At 46.0% G+C, this 17,520-nt stretch overlaps 2 protein-coding genes across 9 annotated transcripts in view; one reads left to right on the top strand and one right to left on the bottom strand.

Moving 5' to 3' along the window:
• EDAR (ectodysplasin A receptor) overlaps nucleotides 1-17,520 on the top strand; it is a 97,981-nt gene that overhangs the window by 74,405 nt on the left and 6,056 nt on the right. For 2 of the 5 annotated variants that reach the window (XM_025048487.1, XM_006914246.3), the window contains exons 7-12: nucleotides 7,804-7,890; nucleotides 8,868-8,993; nucleotides 9,102-9,176; nucleotides 9,469-9,541; nucleotides 12,066-12,225; nucleotides 13,376-13,436. In XM_025048487.1, coding sequence (XP_024904255.1) covers nucleotides 7,804-7,890; nucleotides 8,868-8,993; nucleotides 9,102-9,176; nucleotides 9,469-9,541; nucleotides 12,066-12,225; nucleotides 13,376-13,436 — 582 coding nt within the window. Of the gene's footprint in view, nucleotides 1-7,803; nucleotides 7,891-8,864; nucleotides 8,994-9,101; nucleotides 9,177-9,468; nucleotides 9,542-12,065; nucleotides 12,226-13,375; nucleotides 13,437-14,199; nucleotides 14,425-17,520 lie in introns of all 5 variants that reach the window. The other 3 variants (XM_025048486.1, XM_015591252.2, XR_003046997.1) reach the window with 2 other exon arrangements.
• Nucleotides 1-17,520, bottom strand: part of CCDC138 (coiled-coil domain containing 138) — a 165,210-nt gene that overhangs the window by 47,139 nt on the left and 100,551 nt on the right. Inside the window, exon 14 of one of the 4 annotated variants that reach the window (XM_025048483.1) lies at nucleotides 2,185-2,213. The exons of 1 other annotated variant lie outside the window; for it this stretch is intronic. In XM_025048483.1, the coding sequence (XP_024904251.1) occupies nucleotides 2,200-2,213 (14 nt within the window). In that variant the 3' untranslated portion in view covers nucleotides 2,185-2,199. Of the gene's footprint in view, nucleotides 1-2,184; nucleotides 2,214-3,482; nucleotides 3,712-7,909; nucleotides 7,933-17,520 lie in introns of those variants that run through there. 2 more of the 4 variants (XM_025048481.1, XM_025048484.1) reach the window with 2 other exon arrangements.

Here is a 17,520-nt window from a genome sequence, read left to right on the forward strand (position 1 = left end):
AAGAAGAGGAAGCATCATCTCCCCTTGCCCTTAGGTTCAGCTGGAGGAGGTGCTCTGGGAGGTAGGGCAGCGATGGTTCCTTCCCTCCAGACTGCTTAAGTAGAGGAGATTGGCAATAATGAATACATACATCTTTAAAGCTGAGCAGTCCTATCCAGCCATATGCTAATTAATTCACTAGTTAGAGGAGGCCCAAGGGCTCCCAGCTGCCAGCTGGACTGTGATGAAGTCAGCTGCCAACAAGTCTTCCGCTGGGGACTCTAAATCCATTCTGTACCAGATAGTTCTGAGATGAAGTCCTCACCTGGGAAGATGTCAGAAACTCACCACCTATTTAGAAAAGGTTCTATGCCTATGGAACCTGGAAAACAAGCAACTCTTCCTCATGGGACCCTTTTGTTTGAAAGCTCACACACGCAGTGTGTCCCTGTCAGTGCCCGGGCGTGCAAAGCACAGGAGTCTTGGAGACTTTGAAAATGAGGGTGTCCCCCTCCCCAACCCCTAGTCCTTAATTGCTCAACTGAAAACCAGCTCTCAATAAGGCCTCCTAGTAATTCGTAGGATCCAGCCCTGAAGGGGGCCAGCAAAGAAACCAGAACTGAGAGCCAGAGAGCAAGCCCCCAGACCTCTGCCCACCTGGGAAATGGGGGAGATACAACCAGCTAAGCTTAGTGGGTGACATGGTGAATGGAGCCCTGCCTGGGACAGGGTCTCAAGTGTGGTGGCGAAAGCTCTCTCCAGTTCCGAGATCGGAACTTCCCCCTGCACTGGTTCTCAGTCCAGGGAGTTTGTACCCAGGGTCCTGCTCATGAATCAGCGGACAAGACTAGAAGGTCGGTGATGGCCATAGCCTCCATGAAGACACTGAGGCCTAAATTCACAGAGCTGCTATCAGCAGCCCACCCCCAAAAAAGCCAGCAACTAGATGAGACCTCATTGGTCAGGACCCCAGTCTAGCATTTGGCTTCCCAGACCCCACCAAGCTCTGCCTTTTTTGAGCCCACAGTCAGTGGTCAAGAGCTCCCTTTCCTCTACCTGAGAAGCTCACTTTAGTTTTGTTTTTATGTGATTTACCTGGGCCCCTGCCATGCGAAGCTAATGCTTTTGATACCAAAGTCAATAGATAGCAGATTACACAATCCACAGACGAAGAGAACTTGGCATGGTCCCCAGGGAAAGCAAGTGACACAGATGCACACGTATGAGAACTACAGGGAGTGAGGGGTACCAACTGAGCAGGAGTCAACCCTGGGCTGCACAGATTGAATCGGTACATGGGGGCTCGGGTACAGTGCCCCTTAAAGAAATAGCATCTTCTATAAGGTACAGGACCATGATTCTCATAAGAGCCCTGAGGGCTGTAGTCACCCAGAGCTGGGCCTGCCCCTGATTCAGCAGGTCCAGGTAGGGCCGAGAATATAGGCTAACAGGTGCCCAGGGGCTGCCAAGACCACATGGAGAGCTCCGATGTGGGTTATGCGCCCTGCTCTGGAACTTAGCTGCCTGAGTTTAAATTCTTGTGTAGTGTAAATAAGTTATCTAACCTCCTAGAGCCTCAGTTTTCCTTACCTGCCAGATGACACCGGCCTCACCAACTATGGTGTGGCTAGAATGATCTGTACCCCTAGAAGTGGCCACAGTGCTCGTTAGTTTTTGGGGTCCTATCCAAATACCCTCAGGAGGAATGGAAGAGCACCATACAGTTATTGTTTAAATGGAATAAAATAATTCTAGTTTCTGGGACTGCAAAGTAGTAGCACAAAGGAAGTCAGAGGATGGCCACTGGTCACTATTGGTCCTGCCTTTGGGCCGACTAAAATCTTCATGCAAACAGATGTGTGTGGAGCTTAGGGTGGAGCCTGGTACTCTGACTGTAAAATGCCATGCAAGCCATAAAACCTCCCTCGGTTTGTTTTCCCTCCTGTATAATTAAGAAAATAACATCCTCTTAGTGTACTAATCATGTTGTCACAATGTGCACAAAATGCTTTGAATGTTGAATGCACGAAGCAAGCGTAAATGACAACTCTTTCATAAACCACAGGAGTGTAGCAGGGACACCCCCGGGTACTCAAGAGCTTTGAAACTGGGCCATCTCTTCTCCTGCTTGTGACTTGCCCATCAGGAAAGCTCGAGGCCTTCCTTCCTGGTTGCTTCAGTTACAGTGAACAAGCACAGCCTTTCCCACCTTCAATTCCATCAGTATTTGTGTCCTGGAATTGAGAAAAGAAGCCTTTCAGTTATTTTTCAGTTACATCAAAGAGCATGATCCACTTGGTGCAACCAAAGCTTTCTGCACATGCCTGTGGGCTGCTTCTTGAAGGAACTGGTGTCCTAATGGCAAAGAGATGGCGTGGTATAATAGAGGAAGAAAGGGTGTGACATCAGATTTGATTTTCGTTAGAGTTTCTGTTCCCAGCAATCAAGTGGCAGCGTTGTGTGAGAGGCAGGGCTCTGTCCTTGGATTCTCCCACAAAAGATTTAAGTGGAGGTCGGACGCTCCAAGAAGGACAGCAGGCAAAGAGTAGCAAACAGAAGCAGAAGCAATTTTATTAAGTAAAGCAAGCAAGCAAGCGCAGTACACTTGGGAGAGAGTCCACACGGGCAGCTCGATGTAGAATCAAGTGTCCGGACAAGTCAAGGGTTGGGGTTTACACAGGCCATACAGTTTGTTTTCCTTCTGTCTCTCCTACCTCAAAGGGCACGAATTTTCTGCTCCTCTTTTAGACCCGCCTACTCCAAGCCGGGGCCTGCGCAGTGTGTACCCGTCGATGGGAAGTTGTACACCTGCGCCCTGAAGATTTTGAGGGTAGACGCTTGCCCAGTTAACTAATTTTGCCCATACCGATTGAGCGACCCGGAGTAAGGTCATTAATGGTCATTTGCATTTAACTGACCAGGGGAAACGCGGTGGGGAGAAGAGGGTGAGGAGGGTGCCAGGCGCTGCTAGCCTTTTTTGCCTGCCTGTCTGGCTTCTGACTTGGGGGAATGTGGGAGGCTCCACAGGCGAGCCAGACCTATGGCTGTATATTTTCTTATGTTGAGCTGGGCTTGGGGCCTCGTTAACCCTTCATTGTCCTTCTCCCTCCAGCTCATATCTACCTCTCTACCTACCCTGTCACCTCCACTTTGGGGAAAGTTACTGCATACCTCAGTTTCCCCATCTGTAAAATGGGGGTGTCCATCTCATAAGATTGTTGGGAGGAAATGACCTGTCAAGTGTGCATGAAGTGCCCACTCTTGTGTGCATGCAGCACTCAGTAGATAGTAAAGCTTTGGTCTAGCAAGCGAGCGCCGCCCGGGGCCTCCCAGAGCCTGTGCAGCTCCGCCTTGCACAGCGGACCTCCTGTGCCTCCTCAGTGCACCTGGGACACGGCGAGCATGCATCGCACCCTCACAGACTGCTGGAGGTATCCATGAGATCATGGTGGGTCTTGCACCCAGCAGTTGTTCCTCATAATTGTCATTGTTCTTTTTATTATTACTCGTCAGTGATTATGACCCCTGAGTCAAGTCCAGGATGGACATGCCTTCTGGAGAATTCCACTCTGTCACCAGGAGCACTGTGGTGCATTTCCCTTTTGAGGCCAGTGTGCAATGCCCAACAGTGATGTAACTCCAGTGTGAAGCCTCTGCCTCCCCAGATGCATGACCAGCTGTTTCCAATGAATGTTTCTCAAACTTGAATGTGCACACTCATCACCAGGGGTCCTGTTAAGAAACAAATCCTGATGTAGCAGGTCTGTGGTGAATTCCAAGATTGCCTTTCCAGCAAGCTCCTGGGGACCCCACCCACATTGAGCTGCCAAGTCTGTCTCTGCCCATTATTCCAGGGCCGGCCACCAAGGGGGTGCTGAGCCAATGCAACAGCCTGGGGCACCCTCGTTGACAGCTGTAAGAATCAACAAACAGATCATTCCTAAAAACTCAAGTTGTTTGCCCAATGTAGAGAATGCCAGCCATCTCTAACACGTACTGGCACATTTATAAATTGTGTGGATTAACAAACCTCAAAGACTTTATGGGGTAAATCCTATCTTTGCATTGAATATAAGTATAACTATAGTAAACCACATGCTTACAGTTCTCAGAATCCTCCTGAGGAAGATAAGTGTACTCTGTGGAGAGCCCCTACCTGCCTGGACCTACAATCCAGAGTCAATGCTGCCTCAAACTCAGACTCCACCCTCTTTCTTTTTAATAGAGACCTTGTGTGGAAATTTCTGTCTATTTTCTGGGACTACAGTTTCCACCAACCTTCCCTTACCCATTATAAAAGACCTCATCTTTGCTTATCCAAAGCCGGGCTCCAAATGAAAGCATTATGGAAAGTAAGATGGATCAGTGGTTGACCATCCAACAGAAAAAACACTGAGAAACATTTTCATCAGTGATCCGTTCCACAGAGGCCAAGTGAATCGAAAAGATATGACATGTGTTGAAACAAAGGAAAACCTTCCAGACACAAAACATTTTTATTAGTGTTGAGTTAAACCTCATTAGACCAGAACAGAACCTGGACAGGACAACGTGCCATGCAGGGTCCTCTGGTGATGGCATTCTGTCCTGAAAGGACATGCCCACAGAGATAGACTTCTAGTCATGCAGCCTTCCTGCCCACTCTCCCTCTTACCCTCAGATGTGCTCAGAACACAACTGTTCAGTCAACACCAGCTGGAATTCACTTGGGGGAAATGCCAAGTAAATCAGGATAAAGGCATGGCCCAGCTTGCCACCTGACTGAGGGCAGGCAGCACCCGCCAGGTGCAGCAAGGTGTGCATTACTGCTGTGCAGTAGCCTGTGTGCATTGCCTGCTAACCAGCCATGCCAGTTGGGTGCAAAGGCATTTCATAAGTCTGAGTGCTGCTAGACTGCTCTCATCGTCCTTCTCTAGGCCACAGGCATGGGTATATTTATATCCCCAACCCCAACCTCTGTCACCCGGCCTTAGCCAGCAAGCCCCAGAAGAAAGGGACAAGAGAGACAAAGATGGCCAATATCCACAAATAGAGCCTATAGGTAGTCTACATAGGTTAATCTCTTTTGAGCTCCTCACAAACAAATAGATTAGCTTTGTTTTCAATGTCCTATTTGCTTTTAAAAAGGAAACTAGTTATACCTGAAGCAATGTCCCATGTTGCTTTTTCTCACCTCCCTGGATGAAGTTTGACAGGCTGCTTCCCAGTGCAATGAAAAATCTGAAGCTAAAAATCTGAAGTCCATCTTATTGTTCTGGAACTTTCAAAGGGAATCTGTGTGGTGTGTGAGGATTGAAAGGCAGAGCCTCCAGCTTGGTCATTTGACAGTGAGTAGCTGTCGAGAAACATGCACCTCTCCCCCGGGGGACCACGTACCTCCACCAGCACCTCCCCGGGAGGCCACTGGTTCTGAGGTCAGATGGGCAGGCTAAATTAATTTAATCTCATTTAAATCTCATCTAAATTAAGAAATTTATTATAAGTTTGGGAAGTGGGGTGGGGGAAGCTGTTTATCCTCTAGAATGGCAAAGAACCATCTCTCTAAGCTCTGGACACCAGCAGGGGCCTTTCTCAAGGCAGAGCAGGTACAGGAAGGCCCAGGAGAGGAAGAAAGAAGATCCACACCTTCCAGCTGTCATCAGCGACATTCCTTCTCCAACTACCCACCAAGTCCCATGTCCCAGTTCCTGGCTTCCTGCCCCCTCACTGACTGTCCATTACAGAAAGAAGGAACAAGGTTCCAGGGACATAAGCTTGGGGCCTGAGAACTTCGATGAGCCCCCTCTGTTCTGAGCAGTTTCACTTCTGTAGTCTCTGTTGATTCAAAGGGCAGCCCTTACTGGCCTGTTGCTTCAATGCCCCTTATACCACTCAGCACTCTTCACTCTCTTGGTAGAAAAGCTAAGAAGCCATCCCGATGACAACAGTTGAAAAAAAAGAAGCAAAGAAGCGGGAACCACAGAGCTCACCATGCCCTGCAGAGAGAAGGGACTGCCCCATCTGTCATGCAGTGGTCTGGTGGCACCCACACCCATGTTTGCAGCAATCCCACAGGCAACTGAGACCAGGCGAGGGGGCAGAGGCCAGGAGCTCCCAGTAAGTGAAGTCCCTGGGCTCCAGAAGTGGCAAATCCCCAGAAAGGAGACGCCTCTGACTCTAAGAGCACTGACTCAGCAAGTGTTTTAAATGACACAGAAAACTGCTCCGAGCAGGTGCTGGGAGGGCAGCAGAATGGCACCAGTAGCATGCACCCTAGCCCTGCCAATAAGCCTTCTTGGGCTCCCCAGGGCCGGCCCCTGTCCAGGGTACTGAGGAGGGCACGAGCCTTCACACCCTGCACTGCTCCTTGACATTCTGGTTTGTTGCCTAAAGAGCCAGCATGTTTGCCCCTCAGCTAGCAGGTCATACATATTTCTCATGTACCCATAACAGTTTAATTTCCTGTCCAACCTGAGTGATGAGCTTCCCCTGAAACATCTGGCACCTCATAGAAATGCAGACTTACACCAGGAGCCAGTCTTCAGCCTGTCCCCACTCCCTCCCAAACTGCTACCTATTTTATTTGTAGCGTTTTCTATTTGTGTTCAAAGACATGAGAATTAGAAGTTTCTGACCCTGCTCTCCTGTTATCTTCTCTACTGACTGGATGCAGATGTATAGATAATGCAGCAGGACCTTCCTTGCCATTGGCTGTGGTCACTGTCTCCTGGCTTGCCCCAAGCTGTGTGCGGGTAGCTTTAGAAATACCACTCGCAGAGCAGTTGGCTGTGTTTCTCCTGAGAGCCTTCTCTTAAAGAAAACATCCTTGTTTCTCACAGAAGCCTTGCTGACCAGGGTGCAGGCATCGGAGCCGTTCCTCCAGAATGCGCTGCTGGGAGGACCAACATGTCTTGATTTTAGAGAGACCACTCACTTGTCCTAACTTAGGGCAACCCACTTCCCCAACTACTGCAGAACTGGTAGAGGTAAAAGTGAGACAGGAGGAAACTTATTTGGAATATGACTATTTTTAATAACTGTAAAACTCAAGTCCAGCCTAAAGGAAGGTTGACCATCAGGGCATCATCTATTCTGTGATAGAACATTTTTGTTTGTTAATTTTAACTGAACAATTTAGCGATTTGACTGATGACAAAATCAGTGGCCATTTCATCTCTGCTAAGTGACACTTTTTACATAGAAGGGGAGTCTTATGAATCACAGTTTTGAGAGAAGACCAAGCTCATGCCTGCTCTTAAATAGTTTGGTGACAACTGTTTTAAAAATACATCATAGGAAAAATCCTGGAGGGAAATACAGCAAAATGTCAACTTTAGACAATGAGGCTGTGGGTGACTTTTTTACTTCTTTCTTGTATTCTGATTTTTTCTAGATTTTTAAAATAATGAGCATATATTACTTTTATAACATATAGTATATATTATTTTATTACTTCTAGGACAAGTATTAAAAATATATTCCCGTTCTATGTAATTGAATGAATTACTCAAGTACTACTTTCTTCTAATAATGCTTTTATGTACTATACATTCTTCATTTTTGTATATTGCATATATTTTATCTTTATTCATAGGAAAATTAAGTTGGGGACGCTTGCAAAGTCCCCAGCTCCTGCAGTTTACTTTTAGCAGCGTTATCCCTCAGTGTGTCTTACTTAAAAAATAACAACCCTTGAGAGGTCAGAATGCATTTTGGGGATTATTAAACTCTAGCCCATTCATAATCAAGAACAGTTAGCTCTGTTGCCACATCTTGTGTTTCAGTGTTGAAGGTGGGGTTCTGCAGGTCATTTTTGAGAACGCACAGTGACTGTTCTCTTTACAGGTGTGGGAGCCACTTCGGGGGTTTCTGCCAACTTCCCCAGCACTTCTGGCAGCAGTACCCTCTCTCCTTTCCAGCACGCCCATAAAGGTAGGGAAGGCACTCAGGTATTGATCTTCTGGAGTTAACCACCTAGATGTGAGGCGGGTGGGGGTTGGGTCAAGTGGAGAGGAAGAGAGGAAATAATTATCAGGAATGACCATGGAGCTCTTCCCCACTTCAAATCACCTCCCTGATGTGATTTAATCACACTCGATGCTCCCCAGTTGCTGAAAGTCAGTAATTACCTCTGCTAGGTGTGAAACTGATCACTCTATGGGTGTCTGGGCCCAGTCGAACGTGCTGGTCAGGAAGGCACATTCCCAAGGTAGTAGGAGTGGTGCTCAGGGCATGAGTGGCCAGGGCGAGAGGGAAACCAGCTTCCTGGGCTTCGGTTAAGCCTGATATCAATAGCAATTCTGTTGCTGGCTTTCATATAAACCTCCTGACTTCAACACTTTAATGTCTATTTCCAGTAACTACATTTCACCCTCCAATCCCTTTGGGATGGAAGGGTGGAGGAAGACCCCAAGGTCCACAGTTTCTCTCAGAGCAAGACCTGGTGCTGGCTCCTCCTGCCCTCTTGCACTGTCTCAATGACATCTGTTGTTTAAGCATATTTAAGGCTCAGGTCCTCAGTGAGAGTTGGGGTGCCTTCAAAATCTCACGGTGTACTCAGCACGCATGCCAGCTCCCCAACTAGTAGAACCAAGGGCAAGCACCCCAGGAACAACCAAGCAAACCTAAACCATGGTGTTCTGGAAAGGTCTGGATTTGCTTTGGTTGAGATCAGCAATGGGGAGCTCGTGGGCAGTCCTGATGAGATAGCCTAAGCAAACTTGCAGAGCTGGGTTCTCAGACTTAGCAAGCATTATTTGATTCTGAAGGTTCTCTGGAAGTGTCCCAGTGGTGGGGCCATTGCTTGCAGGGGCCATGGTCTTGAAGGATAAAGGGCCCTGCCTGATGGAAGGATTCCTGTTGGGACACTTGAGCCCTAAGTCATTGCCTTCTCTCCCCAATTTCAGCAGAGCTCTCAGGCCAAGGACACCTGGCCACGGCCCTGATCATTGCTATGTCCACCATCTTCATCATGGCCATCGCCATTGTCCTCATCATCATGTTTTACATCATGAAGACAAAGCCTCCTGCCCCAGGTGACTGCTCCCCAAAGCTTGCCTCATACCCCTTCCTCCTTGGACAGCTGCATCATCTTACCCAGTCAGTGAGCCTGGCTGCTAACACCTTTCTTTTTCTCCAACCAGCCTGCTGCACCAGCCACTCAGTGAAGAATGCGGAAGCCCAAGTGACCAAGGAAGAGGAGAAGAAAGAGGCCCAAGGTCTGCAAACAGAGTCCCCATGAGCATGATGTCTGTCTACAGGGTGGAGATGTTCCACCCCTCTGGCCACTACCCCGGCAGTCTGGCCTCCTAGCTGGCTATGCTCCATGCCACTTAGAACAGGGGTCTCAGGAAGAGGTGTCAATGCACCCACATTGTGCTTAATCCTTAGGGCAGTGTGGTTTAGTCATCAGACAGGTCTGCTAATGAGGAAGTGATCAAGGGAAGGACAAGCTCAGAGCTAGAGCTGCCTCTAACTCCTCTTTCCCCCAATCATCCCATTTACCTACAGACAGTGTGGTGATTTTCTCTGAGAAGGATGAATTTGAGAAGCTGACAGCAACTCCAGCAAAGACTGCCAAGAGGTAAGTCAAGCCAAAGCAGCCTCAGCAGCCCCCAGTTCCAGGATTAAGTCAGAGGGTCCTCAGGGCTCCTGAGTAGGAAGGGGTACTGGGCATGCCAGACAAGGTGTGCACTGAGAAGCCTGGCAACTGGCCTGGAGGCTGTGCTACGGACAGCTCCAGAGAGAGCAGGGCCCCAGGGACAGTGAGGCAGTCCCAGTAAGCATGGTGTCTTGGCCTCACTGCTCACTTGCAGCAGGGGCCAGGCATTGTTAGGGACAGGGATTAACATCTGCCTGCTGCTCTGGGTTGGCCCTCCTGCCTTCCTCCAGGGCCAGGTGCCCCAGGTCTTCCTCTTCAACATCCACCCTCCTTATGAAGACCCCAAAGCTTCCATGTGCTGCCTTGTTTTCCAGGAGCCTGGTTAATATTACTGCTGCTCCCGCCAATATGAATGCTGACACATTAGTGCTAATGCTAGAACTGATACCCCCACAATACTGTAACAGTGGTGATGATGGTGGCTACCAAATATTTGGTGCTTACTACCCACCAAGCATGAATGTGTTACCTCCACAAGTTTTGTGAGCTAGGTGCTAACATTATTTACATTTGTAGGAAGCCAAGGTTTGGAAGTTGTCATGTCCCTCTGGTCACACACCCAGTGAGTGGCAGGGCTGCGGGCCAAGTCCAGGCTGTCTGGATCCAGGCTTTGGACCAACCGCTAACACTTCGCGAAATAAGACCTCTTAAGGAAGAGGTTTAACACATGACGTCTTTACCGTATTTACCACACACACATTGAATTGCGGAATCATCCCCAGCTTTAACATCTAGGGTGGAGGGAAGTAAACTTTTTATTCACCCCCTTGTATGGTCATTTGGACTTAGTCCTGCTTAGGTTCCAAAAATCCACCCCACACACAATAAATGGTCCCCTGCCAGGCCTCCACCCCACGGCCATCCCAGGACCCCATCGCCCCAAATGCCCCTGTTGCAGTTGGGGGCACGGAGGCCATGAGCGGTCACCAAGCTGGTTATGCAAAGAGCAGAAGTTAGATACCTCCTCTCCCAACCCCTGGCCTGTGATCTTTCCAGGGTACATGAACTCTTGCAAAGCCTTGCATTTTAGGAATGATAATGAATCCAAATGTTTATGTAGAGTTTTGACATTTATAAAGCCCTACCAAACGTGTTATCTCATATAGAAAACTCAACATTTCTGACACAAGGGCAGGAAGCAAATTTAAGCATGACATTTTTGGAAACTGGGAAAAGAAAGTGGATTGTGTGCACTCAATTCAACAGTCTCTTAGAGAATGGTTGTTTCTGCTAAGTGCCTCCGTTCCCAATGGTCATTTTTTCAAAACCCGGGGAACTTGTAGTCTGTCCTTCCAGCCTTTTCTCAGTCTCAAGAGGAGGGGAGAAAAAGCACACTCAAAAGGGCAGAGACACATCCTATGACTAAAGTTTCCTCTAAAAACCGAGGAAATATTTGGGGACCCTACTTGGAAAAATAATGCTTCTTTCATACACAAGTGCTACATAAAAATTAACACTCAATAATTATGCTTCAAAAGACAAGGCACTGAGCTTTCATCCCCTCTGCCTGCTCTTAGGTCTTAGGGGACCACCTGGGGCTGCTCTGTGGTTTGGGGACAGCAGTGCTTTTCCACCTTTCCTGCTCTCAGGTGGGAACAGTGGCAGGTCAGCCAACTCCCATGAGGCCTGAAACTTCATGAGCTTCACCCACTATTTTTGTTTTCTTTGTATCATCCTGTCTCTAGGGTTATGTCTGAGTGTGAGCTTCATTACTGTCACCCAATTACTAGCAAATATAATTCTTTATAAGTCTTCAGCCAAACCACAGGAAATAAGCAGGATGCCTACAAAAAAGAATGTTGCTTTGCACATATTTGGAATGATTTGAGGATCTGAGCTTCAACCTACATGTGCCCATGGGCCTGGACAGTGTGCAGTGATGTGACGTGAGCCCACCTGCCTTTCTGTGCAATTTTCTAAAGCCTCTCACTTGGCTTACTGTGGCTCCCACTCCATGGCACACACATCTCAGCCGGGTCACCCCCTAGTCAACAGGAGGCTCCTCAGGCTCTGGCTCTGTTCAGCTTTGTTTTCAGTTATTTCAGAGAGCTGGCACGAATTCTGTACCGGCCACATCAACTTATTCGCTACATGAAGACGCAAGGTTGAACGTGGTGCTTCTCTTGAAATATCGCCAGCTGTAACATAGTCAAGAACCCTTTCCTGAACTGGGTGGGTTGGAGGGACGAGCAGATGCCATTTCACTTGTGTCCCACCACCCTGAGGCACTCCCAGAGCCCCATGCAAGTCTCCTCACATAGCACCTGTGGGCCACCCTGCATCCAACTTCTTTGTTTGGAAAAAAAGCAGAAGGCAGGCTGTCTTTCTCATATCCCACACCTCGTGCCCATGAGCTGCCTAGTAAAAGCCTGAGGAACCAGTCACTGCATCTCGACTGTCTCCACCAGTGGGGCACCGCTGACACCTCCCCTTCTTGTTTCCACAGCGAGAATGATGCCTCATCTGAGAATGAGCAGCTGCTAAGTAGGAGCATGGACAGTGACGAGGAGCCCGCCGCCGACAAGCAGGGATCCCCAGAGCTGTGCTTGCTTTCGCTGGTCCACCTGGCCAGGGAGAAGTCTGCCACCACCACCAAGTCGGCTGGGGTGAGGTTCTGGCGGCCTGTCCATACACCTTACGATTTACTGGTGCAGCAGGGCAATGCACCAAAAGACGTGACCTCATTATTGCATAAGTTCTGCTGTGTGGCGTGGTGGTAATCTCACAAGCCCGAGCCGGGAAACCTAGATGGAGTGACAGGTTTAAAGCAAGATATTTTAAAAATGGAAAACTTATTTCTCTCATTATATAATGAGAGAAAACTTATTTCTCTCATTATATAGAAGAAAATGAAGAATAATAAGCAAAGACAAAAAATTTAAAATTGCTTGGAATGCCATAGGACAGAAATATTTAACTATTATATATCTGGTTGTAAACATACTAGTATATATCCAACAGATGTATAATAGTTATATATAATAGCTATATATAACTGTTTATACAGTAATCTATATATAGCTATATGTAGATAGAATGTACATTTTTCATGTAAAAATGCTCCACATGGTTTGTCACCTGAAGCACACTTCCTTGGAATGTGCCATGGCAAGGGGTGTAGACAAAGATGAGCAAAGCCCTGCCCCAGGCAACCTGAGAGTCTAGCATGAGGTTTACTGGCAGCCTGATCCAAGCATCCGGTCAGCTACATTGCTAGGCAGTGCTGCTTGTGGTGATACTGTCCCTGATGGAGAGGCTAGATCTGGTGTGGGTCCTGACAGGGACAGCTCTGGGCTGCCCAGTTCCATGACCTCTGCAGTGGGGCCTATCACTTGCAGGACCCTGGAGGCCTATGGAGTTGTTCTGAGAGGTATTGACTCCAGTGCGGCATGGGGCCTTCCAGCCGAAGCCACTTCTGCACCTGTCCATCATGGGCCTCATTTCCTGGCTGCCTGCTGGAAACCGAGGTCTCTGACATTCATCCTTATAGACAGATACCAGATGCAGCCTCCGGTTGTCTAGTGAGTCTGAATGTCCAGGGGAGCCTAAGAAGTCCCCCACCCAATGGACATTTAAGGTGCTTGAGTTGGATAACCCAAAGAAAGCCTTTTTCTCTGAATTATGGATAAGATGTTCATATAAGGACGCGATTCAACATTTCTGATTGAAACTCAGGGGAGATGGAGGACTTGGTTCTTTGTTTGCTTCCATTTTCCTCCTTTCTGAAAATTAACATTCTCTTAACTTTTTTCATAGGTTCAAAGTCGAAGGAAAAAGATATTGGATGTGTATGCCAACGTCTGTGGAGTTGTCGAAGGTGAGCATAAAAGAACGGTTCTGGGGGGACGCTAACCCCAGGTTTTCCCCCAGGACTTTCTTTCCAACTGTTGGCAGTGAGAGAAGGAGGTTCCGATAGGAGTCCTGACGCTCCCAGGGAGGGACCAAGAAAAGTTGCCTATCCGACTTGTCACGTTCCTCATCAGAATGGCTGGCTGAACCGACTGCAGGGTGGAGGGACATGGAATCTGGCTCCAAGTACATTTCCCCAGCATTTTCTATGGCCCATCTATCACGGGACAAGGAGCCAACATCCAACCCCAGTGTAGGACCTCACTTTAGGGATATGTGGAGTCAGGATACCCAGGTGCTCTAGAGAACGGAGGTGGAATGAGCTAGGTGTCCTCCTGTGCCCCCCAGATGCTGTCTCTCCATTGCTGTTATCATCTTCGGAATCTTTGATAATCAGTCACTTATCCAATAGTAGCTGTCTTTGCCCCTCCCCTCTAGCAGTTTGTGACGTATGGATGGTCTCCCCTCGTGAGGATATCTCCTGAGCAAGCTGAGTCAGACTGTCTCACCCTAACTGCAGTGGGGTATGGTCAAGGACGAGGCAGTAGGACCCCACGTCCCAGGGTCAGCCTGTCTGATCCAAACTGCATGTCTAGGAACCATCAGCTGCCCAGTGGAGGATGGTCTGAGATTTGCATTCTATCACCCTAGAAAGCTCTTCTCTGCTCCAAAAGATGTCTTGGTTTTAAGAGCCCATATCCTGGGGACAGTGGTTTTCAAATTAATTTTAGGACAGAGGAGCCCCTCCTGTGAGACGAAGCGTGTGAAGAGCTTGAAGCCCTGTGCACTCAGCCACCCTCTCCTGTGCCTTATGACCGCACAGTGCTGCTCACGCAGCCGAGCCTGAGAGCCTTAGACCAGCAGTGCCTAGCCCTGGGCGAACGCTGGTTACTTGGAGAGTCTTACGCGACCCCCTCTGTCGGCCTGCCCTGAGGTCCTGATGTAATTAGTCCAGGGTGAGTCCCAGGCATCAATGTCTTTTGTTTTGTTGTGTTTTTAATTAAATTTTTGATTTTGAGATCATTATAGATTAACATGCAGTGGTATGGCATGATACAGAGAGATCCTGTACTACCCTTTATGCAGTTTCTTCCAATGGTAACATCTTGCCAAACCATCTCAACCAGGATGTTGACATGGATACAGGAAGGACAGAGCCCACTCCATCACCACAAGGAGCCCTTTGGTTGCTCTTTCATAGCTACACCCACTTCCTACTCCCCCACCCCCTATTTAGCCCCTGCCAACCACTAATCTATTCTTCGTTTCTATAATTTTGTCATTTCAAAAATGTATATAAGTGGAATCATGCAATAGTGTAATCTCTTAAGAGCAAATAGCTTTTTTTTTCATTCAGCATAATTCACTGGTTGTCGCATATATTGTAGTTTGGTTCTTCTTACTCCTAAGTACTAGTCCATGTTAAGGATGTACCACAATTTGTGTAATCATTCATCCGTTTAAGAACCTCTTGATTATTTCCATTTTGAGGCCATTATGAAGAAAACTGCTATAAATATTCATGTATAGGTTTTTGCGTGAACATAAGTCATCATTTATATACCTAAAGAAGTGGTCACCATGATAAGTCCAGCAACTATCTTATACCATACAACACTATCACAATATTACTGACTATATTCTCTATGCTATATGCTACATCCGCATGACTTACTCGCTTTATACCTGGAAGTTTGAATCTCTTATTCCCCTTCACATTCCCCCCGCCTTTTTTATTTTTCAATTACACTTGACATTCAATATTATTTTATATTACTTTCAGGTATGCAGCACAGTGGTTAGACATTTACATAATTTGTGAAGTGATGCCCTTGACTAGTCTAGTACCCACCTGGCACTATGCACAGTTATTACCATATTATTGACTATATTCCCTATGCTTTACTTTACATACCCATGACTATTTCATAAATATCAATTTGTACTTCTCAAGCCCTTCACTTTCTTACCCAGTCCCCCAAACCACTTCCCATCTGGCAACCATTAGCTTGTTTCCTGCATCTGTGAGTCTGTTTTTGATTTGTTGTGTTTTTTTTTGTTTGTTTATTTTGTTCTTTAGATTCCACATATAAGTGAGATCATATGGATTTGTCTTTCTTTGTCTGACTTATTTCACTTAGCATAATATTTTCCAGGTCCATCCATGTTGTCGCAAAGATTTCATTCTTTTTTTATAGCCAAGTAATATTCCATTGTATATATGTACCACTTCTTTACCCAATCATCTATTGATGGGTACTTAGGTTGCTTCCATATCTTGGCTATTGTAAATAATGCTGCAACATATATATATTGCAGCATTATTTACAATATATATATATATGTTGCAGTTACATATATATATGTGTGTGTGTGTATACATACATATATATATGTATATATGTATACATACATATATATATACAGAGAGAGAGAGAGAGAGAGAGAGAGAGAGAGAGAGAGAGAGAGAGAGAGAGAGATATATATATCTTTTTGCCAGCCGTCTATTGATGGGCACTGAGGTTGCTTCCATATCTTGGATAGTGTACATAATGCTGTAATGGACATAAAGCTACCTATATTTTTTTCCAATTAAGTGTTTGGGTTTCTTTGGATAAATACCCAAAAGTGGAATTGCTGGGTCATAAGATTTGGTTTTTTTTGGGGGGGGGGGTTGTTTTTTTGTTTTTTGTTTTTTTGAAGAACCTCCATCCTGTTTTCCATAGTGGCTGTACCAATTTGCATTCCCACCAACAATACATCAGGGTTCCCTTTTCTCTATATACTAGCGAACACTTGTTATTCATTAATTTATTGCTGATAGCCATTCTGACAGGTGTGAGGTGATAGCTCATTGTGGTTTCAATATGAATTTCTCTGATGATTAGTGACATTGAGTATCTTTTCATATGTCTATTGGCCACACATATGTCCTCTTTGGAAAACTGTTTTTGGTGTTAAGTTGTGTGAATTCTTTATAAAATTTGAATATTACACTTTATCGAATGTATCATTGATGAATATCTTCTTCCATTCAGTAGGTTGTCTTTCCATTTTGTCGATGGTTTCTTTTGCTATTCAAAAACTTTTTAGTCTGATGTAGTCCCATTTGTTTACGTTTCTTTTGTTTCCCTGGCCTGAGGTAATATATCAGAAAAAATATTACCGAGAGCAATGTCAGAAAGTTTACTAGCTGTTTTCTTCTAGGAGTTTTTAGTTTGGGGCCTTATATTTAAATCGTTAATCCATTTTGAGTTTATTCTTGTGTTAGGTGTAAGGTGCTCCAATTTTATTTTTATTTTTTTGCATGTATCTGTCCAGTTTTCCCATCACCATTTATTGAATAGATTATCTTTACCCAGTTGTATATTTTTCCCTCCTTTGATTACTACAGGATTGTAATATTTTGATATCAGGTTTTGTGATACTTCCAACTTTATTCTTCTTTCTCAAGGTTCTTTCTCAAGGTCACTGTTTGGGATCTTTTGTGGTTCTATACAAATTTTAGGATTATTTGTGTTCTGTGAAAAATGCCAATGGTATTTTGATAGGGATTGCGCTGAATCTATAGATTGCTTTGGTTAGTCTGGACACTTTACTGATGTTAATTCTTCCTATTGATGAGCATGGTATATGCTTCTGTTTATTTGAATCTGAATATTAATTTTGTATCCTGCTATTTTACTGAATTCATCAATCAGTTCTAAAAGGTTTTTTTGTGGAATCATTAGTTGTCTCTCTGTAGTATCATGTCATCTGCAAATAATGACAGTTTTACTTTTTCCTTTCCAATTTGGATGCCTTTATTTCTTTTTTTGTCTGATTGCTGTGGCTAGGACTTCCAATACTATGTTAAATATAAGCTGTGAAAGTGGGCATCCTTGTCTTGTTCTTGATCTTAAGGAAAACGCTTTTAGCCTTTCCCCACTGAGTATGATGTTAGCTGTGGGTTTGTCTTGTACGGCCTTTATTATGTTGAGGTATGTTCCTTCTATTCCCACTTTGCTGAGAGTTTTTATCATAAATAGATGCTGGATTTCATCAAACACTCT

This window comes from Pteropus alecto, unplaced genomic scaffold (genome assembly GCF_000325575.1).
Source record: "Pteropus alecto unplaced genomic scaffold, ASM32557v1 scaffold55, whole genome shotgun sequence".
NCBI lineage: Eukaryota > Metazoa > Chordata > Mammalia > Chiroptera > Pteropodidae > Pteropus > Pteropus alecto.